The 11632-nt window shown below is 40.6% G+C and overlaps 1 protein-coding gene across 1 annotated transcript; it reads left to right on the top strand.

The window, feature by feature from the left end:
• Window positions 1-7249: 7249 nt before the first annotated feature.
• LOC310794124 (uncharacterized protein) lies at window positions 7250-11632 on the top strand. The gene is made up of 6 exons (XM_083656025.1): window positions 7250-7495; window positions 9992-10090; window positions 10205-10324; window positions 10468-10613; window positions 10795-10898; window positions 11009-11632. The coding sequence occupies exons 1-6, from the start codon at window positions 7285-7287 to the stop codon at window positions 11142-11144; spliced, it is 816 nt and encodes a 271-aa protein (XP_083512151.1). The 5' UTR covers window positions 7250-7284; the 3' UTR covers window positions 11145-11632.

Here is an 11632-nt window from a genome sequence, read left to right as displayed (position 1 = left end):
CCAGTGCATACGGAGCCATGGCCCTCATCAAGAACTTCCAGGAGGAGCAGGCAGCCAGGGTGCTGAGCGCCGAGGCCAAGAACACTCTGCACCAGTGGCACCGCCGCCGCACCACCCCGCGTACGGCGCCATCTGTGGATGACTTCCAGGTATCACGCCTGACCTGAATCCATCCTGACCCCCCAGGCAGTGAGTCTTACATTTTCCCAATTCCAAACAAATTCAAACCTCCCATTGGGCCTTGGAAGAGTGCATGAAAACTACTGTTTTTTGGACCTTGGAAGAGTGCATTGGTCTTTCTCTGAAATCATATGTGCACTCCACACCACAAAGCAACTCTTAACCATTTTAGTCAGTTTTTGGATATTAAATTACAAAACAAATCTGCCGGAGAGGCAAAGGTATGCCTATAGCAATTAGTGATACAAAAACATATGTGAGTCATCTGTACTAACACCACTGTCATCCTGCTGTAGTCATGTCGTCATTTTGTGGTGCCAATTGTGCTTTGCATGTGTAGGTACACTAGCAGTCAAAAGTTTGGACACAGCGCATTTTTCTTTATTTTTACTATTGTCCACAATTAAGAATAATAATAAAGACATCAATACTATGAAATCACACAAATAGAATTGCGCAGTAACCAACAAATCAAAACTATTTAATATTTTAGATTCTTTAAAGTAGCTGCCCTTTGCCTTGATGACAACATACATAATTCATGCATAATCTGCACCACTGAATAGCTTTTCAATGAAGGCCAAACAGGTTACTTCATAAAAAAAAGTACCATCTTGTGTGTGTGTGTGTGTGTGTGTGTGTGTGTGTGTGTGTGTGTGTGTGTGTGTGTGTGTGTGTGTGTGTGTGTTGGATGCGCTTGCCATTCTGCTATTTAATACTGTTATCTCTCTGCTGATTTCCATCTTGCCGGAGCGCTGGTTTCACTTCCCCTCACACCATTGGTATAAAGTAAGAATTCTAGTTTTTATTTGGGTTATGGTTCATTCAAAGGTCCATGTAAAGTGAAATTGCAATTCATCAGAGCATTCATTACTTATTATTTCCTTCAAGAAAACACATAGACTGAGGGTTTTATTCCAAAAATGTCTTCCATTTTGCTAAATTGCAAATAAAGAGCAGATGTTGCTGATTCATAATGGCAGGTAGTTCATGCGTCAATCAATTAGAACTTAAAAAAAAATGTCACTGCTGCATTGAGGCTTTCCTGTTGATACAGTTTCCTGTGAGCTTGGTAATTTGGTCAACCACAGCACCCACAGGGGGGGGGGGGGGGGGCGTTGGGGATGGAGAGTCTAAGAGAGGCGTGAACAGTTAAACTGTTATATAAATTTAGTATCTGTTCAGAGACGCATGGTACTGAATGGAGCAAGGAAACCCAAGGCTTTATTTTGGACATAGATCACAAAAACAACTTATTTTGTAGTTTAGTATGCGAAAAGAGCGGCAAACTAAAACAAGTCCGGATATATCAAGTAGCTGATGATTGAGACAGAAGATGGAGATGTCTGAGCATGTTCACATCTACGAGAACGATGATCCTGTGGAAGAAGAGGAGCATCAGAGAGAGAGAGAAGAGAGGGCCTTAATCACAGCTGGAGGGAGCGACGAGGTGGAGGAGAGGATAGTGGACATCTATGAAAGCTTAGACAACTATGAGGGTCATGACCCCAGATCAAATACGCCAGAAGAGCAGGAACAACAATATCAGCAGCTAAGTGAGTAACACATTCACACACACACACACACACCAAAACATAATTCTGCTCTCATTCTTCACCAAATCACTACTCCCACAATGGGCCCTAAATGTCAATAGAGGCATTGGACCCTCATATAATTTTAAACTGTGGCCTACAATTAAAGGTCTGAGGCAGGTAAGTGTGTCTCAGGGTCCCACCTGGCTGCACATTTCAATTCTATTTTGTGAAATGTTGCAAAATGTGATAACACTTTAGAATACTGGTGCACAAATATGCAATAATTGATGCTTAACTAATGCATAGATCATCATGAGTTAATATGACTCACGATGAATTAAGCCATTAATTGATGTTTACCGCATCAGCAACTAATACAAGGTCTGTTTGATGAACAGACTGAGTCATATATGAATTACTATTAATTATGGCATCATGGATTAATTCCTTATCAACACCTAGCATTAATTAATACTGTATTCATGTGTTAATTACCACTATCAACCTCCACCCACCTGCAACCGGGATGCCATTAGCCTAACGTTTTTTGTTTTTGCCATTATAGCGTTACCAGTCATCTGTTTATTAACATTACCGTGTTCATGGGTATTCCTTCCTCGTGGAAGCTTGGTCCAGGATTCAAACGCGAGGCCAGGGGGTCTTAAACCTTTTTCAGCCCAAGGACCCCTTGGTTGATAGAGAAACAGAGCACGGACCCCTACAATTTAAAATTAAATTAAATTGTGTTGCATTTTAAGCATGGCTTATAATAACATTTATAATCCAGCACAGGGATTGACGCTTCTTTTTATTTAATATATTACATTAAAAAAGCAAGCGTGTGTTTTGCATATTGCTTCATAAGATTCGCTTTGTAAATCATTCTTGTCAAAAGTAGCTTATTATTGCCTATTAATGCTTGGCGTTTACTCAATATTATATTTTTTGTCTAAAATACATTTTAAAAATGTTCACAAACTACTTTGACAAAAAAAATTGGTGGACCCCCTGCAGTACCTCTTTGACTGCTCTACTCTAAACTTTCAACATTTGAATATGCCTAACTAAAATAAATTTTTATTACAGATTTGTGACTAGAAAAACGTGACACTGTGCTGATAACCTGTTTTTTCTGTTGCTGTTCTGTTTTGTCCTATTGGTATGTTTACAAGTGCATTTTTTCCTTGTCACTAAAGCCAATAAACATAAAAAAAGTAAACAAAACAAAATCTAATCAAATGATTCAATACACAAACACATTATACAGTATACAGTGCTATGTTTATATATGATGTAGACTTAGGATTGTTACATTCTTGTGAGAAGCTCTATGAATGTTATAATCAATGTCACAAACAGCAATATTCACTAGTCAAGTCAAGGGAATGAGAGGTGGGGAATGAGCAGGGGAAGGGGGAAAGAGAGAGAATGGGTGTAACAGTCTCTCTGGTGCTTGTGTTACTAAAACATGGCCGGTCTGTCTTGTTCTTACAGGTGATGTTATCCAGCCAGTGAGGAAGCCCTGCAGGGTGACTGTAGTGTGTCTGCTGCTGATGTGTCTTCTCCTACTGGCTGCTCTTATAGGCGTTGTGGTCCACTGTGAGGCATCACCTCCTCTATCACAGGGGTTCCCAAACTTTTCCGTCCAAGTACCACTACGTACCAAACCAAATTTCCCAGGGACCACTTCCACTGCGTATAACAACCCCCCCCGCCGCCCCCCAATAAAATACAATTTGCAGATTTAACCATGCAATAGCAGCAGAAAGGCTAAATGACAATATAAGGCTACTAGCTGGTTCAAAACGGACACACACACCTGCCAACATTAGGCTGTGAAAAAAAGGACCCCTTTGAAAATGTTTTTTATCCCTCGCCAAAATTTAGCTTAACTTTGGGGTGTTATTTAGCTACCTTCCTGACAAACTAGCATGACATGGTTGGTACAAATCGATTCCTTAGGTCTTCTAGTTTCATATGATACCAGAAACTTCACTCTGGCTTTAAAACTGAGCCTGCTGCAGCCTCTGAAAGTAAATGTTCAAAATTGTGATATTTCCCAAATATCACGATATTTCTGAAAATCAGCCCAATCCGACTACTCCTCAGTGTTAATGTGTATGTAAAAACATATATATATATAATTATTATTTTTTTGCAATTCTCTGGCAGTGGTGGTCCGCCGACCACAGTTTGGGAACCAATGCTCTATCACACCAGAGATTTACACTCTTCAGCACCATTTTGCATGTTTGTTTCTACCTAAAGTCTACCACTGTTTTGGATTTCCTGCTGCAGATAAAAAAAACTGTGGGCATCTTAAAAGAGATGCTCTCAATGAGTAACTTCACATTCTTTACAGACGGAAGCAAACTGCAGACCCTCAACAAATCAGATGAAATCAGAACAACTGAGCTCAGTGAGTGTGTGTGTGTGTGTGTGTGTGTGTGTGTGTGTGTGTGTGTGTGTGTGTGTGTGTGTGAACATGCATGTACTGTAGGCTACAGTACATTTGTGTGCATATGCATTCATGCTTTTATTTGCTTTGCTCTTAAGATCCTCTCCTCTTGCAGACCATTTCTGTAAAGCTGGAGGGTGTTGTAAATCATTCAGCAACCGTTTTTACTACATTTCTGACGTTCAAAAGAGCTGGGAGGGCAGCAGGCAGGACTGTCTACAGAGAGGAGCACACCTGGTCATCATAAACAGTGAAGAAGAACAGGTAAAGAAAAAAGTGTGCAAAACACCCCCCCCCCCCCCCCCCCAAGTTGCTGTTTGATTTTAAAAATTAAATCTCTACTGTGTTTAGTTAAGTTAAAACTGTCTCACATTCCACACTTTGTTTGAGTGCTTCACAAGTGTGTGTTGATGTATTTGTCCTTTAACAATTCAACAGACATTCATCAATTCCTTGGACAAGCACATTTGGATTGGTCTGAGTGACACGGATGAGGAGGGAATCTGGAAATGGGTGGATGGTAGTAAACTTCTGAACAGCACAGGGTAAGACATCCATTCTTCAGTCCTATTTAACAGCCAACAGTGAACAGGTTGGCCTGAAAATTCATTGTGCATCTTATTTTCTATCAAGTACAGTTGACTATTTAATTTTATTTTTTAAACAGGTTCTGGTACACAGGTCAGCCCAGTGGATATTACGTAAAAAAGGACTGTGTTGCCACACATTTTACGCATCGAACTACACCAAACAGCTGGGGTGATTATGATTGTGCCGCATTGGAACACTGGGTCTGTGAAAAGTGATTGACTTCTAACATTATGTGTCATCTCAAATGAAAACATATTGTGACTTCACACCCTACCATGATTGTCATTGTCATTCACACAGAGAACATGAAATGCTCCTTTTAAGCAATTGTATTGTTTGTAAAGCATTTTGTAATATATTTGTTGTCAAGGCTTCAGAACAAGAATATCTGTTGGGACCAGGATCAGTATTTGTTAAGCCTCCAGTAGAAGTGTAGATTTACCAGCTCCTCTTTTATCAAGACTTAAAGTGGTAATGAATATGTATTACCCAGACTAGACAGTGCAACATGGGAACTTAGATAAGCTACTTCAGTATTATCTTTCAAATCATGTCTCAAAATACACTTTCATCGACCTACTGTACAGTAGTTTTGCATGTTTTAATTGTCTTATGGTGTATTTTAACCACCTTTGTGATGTGCTTCACAATTTTTAACTCCTTTGTATATTTTGCAATTCTTTTATTTTTGCCGTATAAAGTACATTGCAAACTGCTTTTAAGAGAGGACAAGAACAGAAGTGCTATCTCAATAAAATGTATTTTACCACCATCAGACAAAAAATAATAGTAGTGTACATGACTCAGCACTTTGAAATAATTGTTGAAATAATAATAATAATTAAAGTGCTTGCTCTCTGTTCACAGTCTGATGTAGTTTCATGCAGTCATGAAACGGAACACCACAGATTTTGTCTGGAAATATCCAGTGCAAATTTGTTCAAAAACTAAAGATGCTAAACTAAAGACAGTACCGATACTGCCCCCATGTGGTCATTATTTGATAGTGACATTAAACCTAGATACAGAAACATCCTGTTTGTGTCCGAGAAGTAGTAATAGGCTTAATAATAATGATGATGACAACAATAATAGGCCTAATAATAATATATATTTTTGAAATCGCACATCACATTTTTTTAACAGTTTTTTTTGGGCGGTGTTAACCACCAGAATTATTCACAGGTGTGGCCTCGCAATGCCTGGGCGTTAGATCAATCAAACCAGATTCCCGTCTTGCTCTCCATGTAATACAGTTTGCGTGAGGCATGCTGTAATTCTTCCCATGCGTAATTTGGATAGGTGTAGGCCTATTGACTGTATATATATTATCACTGGAGGTGTGTCAACATGCAGAGAACAAGTGTATGTTCAGTTCTCTCTTACATGTCCCTCTCAGGGAAAAACAAACACAGCGGACCGTGGAGGGAGTTAGAGACACTGATCCATCCGAGAGTGATGAGAGAGCAGGAAGAGAGAGAGAGGACAGAGAAGGACATAACATCACATCTCTGGGTCAACATCTTATTAAAAAGAGGGGGTGTGGGGTTATGAAGACACATTTTTACATCATTCTTCTTGATAAATCAGAATCTTCGAACAAAAGTATGAAGAGTGTGTGTGTGTGTGTGTGTGTGTGTGTGTGTGATGCGATGCGATGCGATGCGTGTGATGCGGTTTCCCATCTTGCCAGGGCACTGTTCATATCATATGCACTAAAGTTTCTAGTTATTTGGGTTATGGTCAATTCAAAGGTCCATGTAAAGTGAAATTGCGATTCATTGGTTATTAACCGAGCATTCATTCACTTATTTAAGAGAACATACTTTATAAGGAGTTTCATTCCAAAAAATGTGATGTCTGCCATTTTGCTAAATTCTTATTCTCAGAAAATCATTGCTGGCATGGATGTAAATCACATTATGGGTCCTATTAGCATGTTTTGGAGGATAATAAGAGAATATAATTTGAATGAATGTCAGATGCTGAAGTGGAAGTGAACTGACCTCAATTCTAGGAAATGCTTTCACTAAAACTCAGTTTTAGTACAATGTGCAAAAACTATATTCTGACCAACTTCAGAAGTCTCGGTTGATTGTTCAAATGACATGGGAACTCTATTGATTAACTTACTATTTCTAATTTCTTTATGAATGTATGCATAGATTGCAAATGAAGAGCAGATGTTACTGATTTACATTTCCAGATAGTTTATGTGTCTCACATCAGAACTTTAAAACATAAGAGGTATTACCCCAATGTTGCAATCAGGCTTTCCTGTTGAAACAACTTCCTGTGAGCTTGCTAATTGGGTCAGCCACATCACCCACGCAAAAAGAAAAAAAGTCTACGAGAGACATGAAGAGTAACTGTTCAGAAACGCATGCTACTGAATGGGGAAACACGGCTTTATTTGGACATAGATCACAAACATTCTTTGTAGTTTAGTATGAAGAAAATAGCAGCAAACCGAAAACAAGTCTGGATATAGCAAGTAGCTGATGATTGAGACAGAAGATGGAGATGTCTGAGGATGTTCACATCTACGAAGATCCTGTGGAAGTAGAGGAGCATCAGAGAGAGAGGGAAGAGAGGGCCTTAATCACAGCTGGAGGGAGTGACGAGGTGGAGGAGACGATAGTGGACATCTATGAAAGCTTAGACAACTATGAGGGTCGTGACCCCAGATCAAATACGCCGGAAGACAAGACACAAGATCAGCAGCTAGGTGAGTATCACAGACACACACAGCCTACATACACACACACACACAAACGCACATGCGAAACACACCAAAACATAATTCTGCTCTCATTCTTCACCAAATCACTACTCTCACAATGGGCCCTAAATGTCAATAGAGGCTGTGACTTGGACCCCCATAATCATTCTAAACTGTGGCCTGCAGTTAAAGGTCCTAGTGTGTCAGGGGCCCACCTGGCTGCACATTTCAGTTGCTATTTGTGAAATGTTACAAAATGCATTGATGCAGGACTTGGAATCTTTAGTGGCCCTGGTGGTCCAGGGCCTATACACTGTACAGGCATGACTACACATTCTTTCTATAGCTCCCTCTCTTTTTCTCAATTTCAACTTGCCTTATTGCCATGCCATGTAAATACATTCATGTTGCCAAAGCATAGAGGGGGAAATAATAGCTGCAGAGAGAGAATGGTGGTAACAACGGGCCTGGCATCACATCACAGGGAAGCGATTGGGCTTTGCCCCCTCGGTTGTATTTTCTACCCCCCTAATCAATGTTGCAACCCTGTACAGACTGTTTGACACTGTACACCCCCCCCCCCCCCCCCCCCAGTTTAACACCTCTCCTCCTCACAGAGGCTGTAGTAGTAAAGCATGAAGGTACTGGTATCATATGAAACTAATTTAGAAAGACCTCAGGCATCCATTGGTACCAACCATGTCATGTTAGCCTGTCGGGAAGGGGGCTAAATAACTCTGAAATTAGGCAAAATCTTGGCGAGGGAAAAACTGGCATGACCATTTTCAAAAGCTGTCCCTTGACCTCTCATCTCAAGATACATTATATGAATGAGAATGGGTTCTATGGGTACCCACCATGGACTTATTATAAGATGGACAATTTCAAACTCATCCCTTGACCTCTCACCTCAAGATGTCTGACTGAAGTTTCCCCTTTAGAGACATAACCACAATATGCTATTCCTGTGTGCCCCCCCCCCCCCCCAATGTACCATTTTGTGACATTTTGAAAATACATTGTAATCCCCAATCATTCTAAGTACCCCCTGAAAGCTGTTTAAGTACCCCTAGGGCTATGCCTAACCCTATTTGGGAAGACTGCTCTCTAAGCCCTTAGGCCATGTTCACATTACAGGTAAATCCGATTTGCTGATAAAGTCATTAATCATCATTATCTTGATTGGTTTCCCAAATCTGATTTGGGAGTGTGTCCGCACTGCCACAAATCTGATTCTCAAGACGGATTTGTGTGTCCAGACCTAAACAGCCTATCTGCATGGGTTGCTATGGTAACGACGTGGGCGTCAGTAAATACGTACGTTGGTGACGTGGTTTTCCTGTGCAGAAGCATTTGATGACGAGTTGTGAGTGACGTTCAAATCAGATTTGGTGGATCTGCGCGTCCGCACTGAAGACACATCAGTCGAAAGCACATTTGAAGCAAATTGGAAACTACCTCCATGTGGTTTGGGACAAGTGACACAAATCAGACTTGGAGCGTCCAGACTCATAAAACCAATCTGGATAAAGTCATTAATGGGTCACTAAAGTTCACAAATCAGATTTGGCCTCCTAGTCTGAACATGACCTTATACACTCTAAACCAGGAGTCTTCAACCTTTTTCAGCCCAAGGACCCATGGTTGATAGAAAACCAGAGCAGGGCTCACCTACAATTTGAAATGAAATAAAATTGGGTTGCATTTTCAGCGTGTTTTACTATATAAAAAGAATTGCCCCCTCACAATTTTTAACTGCTGGATAACAATAACATCTGGTAATGACAAGAGAAAAGTATGAAAAGGAAACAAAACAAAACAAACATCTGATCAAAACATTAAACATTAAGAGGCTTCAGTTTCAGCCCGAGCCCGATGGGACCCGACTCAGCCCGACAGGCTCGGGCCAGGCTCGGGCTGACAATTGATGCTAATTGCTCGGCTCACGTTGGACTCGGGCTCAGCAGAAAATAAAATAGACACACACACACACACACACACACACACACACACACACACACACACACACATACATCACTTAGTTCTCATTCTCAACGTGAGCCCAACGGGACCTGACCCAGCCCGACGGGCTCGGGCCGGGCTTGGGCTGGCAATTTATGCTATTTAGTCGGGTCGGGTTGGGCTCAGGCTTTTTTTTTTTATTAAATTTTTTTTTAACATGCAAATTCCACACAGAAAGGCCCTTTTTGACAACCCCACCTGGACCGTAGGCACTGAGGACATGGAAATGGGGACACACCGGGCTTCAACTTACTAGGGTCGGGTCAGGTCGGGTTTGAATTTTCAGGCCTGTTGAGAACTCTATCCTATAGTGTTATGTTTATATGATGTACTGTACACACACATAGGATTGTTACATTCATGTGAGAAGCTCTATGAATGTTATAATCAATGTCACAAACAGCAATATTCACTAGCGGTGTAACAGTCTCTCTGGTGCTTGTGTTACTAAAACATGGCCGGTCTGTCTTGTGCTTACAGGTGATGTTATCCAGCCAGTGAGGAAGCACTGCAGGGTAGTGTGTATGTTGCTGATGTGTCTTCTCCTACTGGTTGCTCTTATAGGCGTTGTGGTTCACCGTAAGGCATTTACTTCCTTTATCACACAAGAGATTTGCACTCTTCAGCATCCATTTTGCATGATTTGTTTTGTACCTAAATACAGGTAACCACTGTTTTGGATGTCCTGTGCAGATACAAAAGCTATAGGCATCCTAGAAGAGAGGCTCTCAATGAGTAACTGTACATCCACGGACAGAATTAAATTCACCTTGAACAAGTGGACTGAATACAGAAAGACTTTGACTGAGCTCGGTGAGTGAGTGTGTGTGTGTGTGTGTGTGTGTGTGTGTGTGTGTGTGAGAGAGAGTGTGTTTATATGTACTGCATAGGCTACATTTGTATGCATATACATTCATGCTTTTATTTGCTGCTCTTAAGATCCTCTCCTCTTGCAGACCGTTTCTGTGAAGATGGAGGATGTAGATCTTCCAGCAACAGATTTTACTACATTTCTACTGATCTAAAGAGCTGGGAGGACAGCAGGCAGGACTGTCTACAGAGAGGAGCACACCTGGTCATCATAAACAGCAAAGAAGAACAGGTAAAGGGAAATGTGGCACCCCACCCCCCCACCCAAGTTGCCGTTTGATTGTAAAAAAAAAAAAAAAAAAAAAAACTTTAGTGTGTTTAGTTAAGTTAAAATTGTCAGAACATTCCACACTTTGTTTTGAATGCTTCACAAGTGTGTGTTGATGTAATTGGTGTTTTAAACAATTCAACAGAAATTCATCAATTCCTTGAACAAGAAAGTTTGGATTGGTTTGAGTGACAGGGATGAGGAGGGAGTCTGGAAATGGGTGGATGGTTCACGTCTGAACAGCACAAAGTAAGACATCCATTCTTCAGTCCTATTTAACAGTGAACAGGTTGGCCTGATAATGCATTGTGCATCTCATGTTTCATCAAGTACAGTTGACTATTTTCTTTTTTTAACAGGTTCTGGCGCACAGGTCAGCCAGGTGCACATTCCTCCTCTAGGCAGGACTGTGCTGCCATACTCTGGCCTCAAAAATTAAACAGCTGGAATGATGATAATTGTGGCTCAGTGCAATACTGGGTCTGTGAAATGTGATTGACTTCTAACATGTGTCATCTCAAATGAAGACATATTGTGACTTTACACCCCACACCAAGATTGTCATTCACACAGAGAACGTGAAACATTTCACTTTTATTGTTTGTAAAGCACTTTGTAATCTATTTGTTGTCAAGGCTTCAGAACAAGAATAGCTGTTGGGACCAGGATCAGTATTTGTTAAGCCTCCAGTAGAAGTGTAGATTTTCCAGCTTCTCCTTTATCAAGACTTAAAGTGGTAATGAATGTGTATTACCCAGACTAGACAGTGCAACATGGGAATTTAGATAAGCTACTTCAGTAGTATCTTTCAAAGCATGTCTCAAAATACACTTTCATCGACCTACTGTACAGTAGTTTTGCATGTTTTAATTGTCTTATGGTGTTTCTTTAACCACCTTTGTGATGTGCTTCACAATTTTTAACTCCTTTGTATATTTTGCAATTCTTTTATTTTTGCGGTATAAAGTACATTGCAAACTGCT

Source organism: Poromitra crassiceps (assembly GCF_964638095.1).
Source record: "Poromitra crassiceps genome assembly, chromosome: 19".
In the NCBI taxonomy this organism is placed as follows: Eukaryota; Metazoa; Chordata; class Actinopteri; order Beryciformes; family Melamphaidae; genus Poromitra; species Poromitra crassiceps.
Note: the sequence above shows the minus strand (reverse complement) of the source record. Positions and strands in the feature narration are given on the sequence as shown.

Excerpts from the sequence above, each read along its gene's own strand:
- LOC310794124 (XM_083656025.1), top strand. The coding sequence starts at position 7,285 with ATGGAGATGTCTGAGGATGTTCACATCTACGAAGATCCTGTGGAAGTA. Across the intron at positions 10,325-10,467 it reads AAAGACTTTGACTGAGCTCG|ACCGTTTCTGTGAAGATGGA; the intron begins GTGAGTGAGTGT and ends CTCCTCTTGCAG. Across the intron at positions 10,614-10,794 it reads TAAACAGCAAAGAAGAACAG|AAATTCATCAATTCCTTGAA; the intron begins GTAAAGGGAAAT and ends ACAATTCAACAG.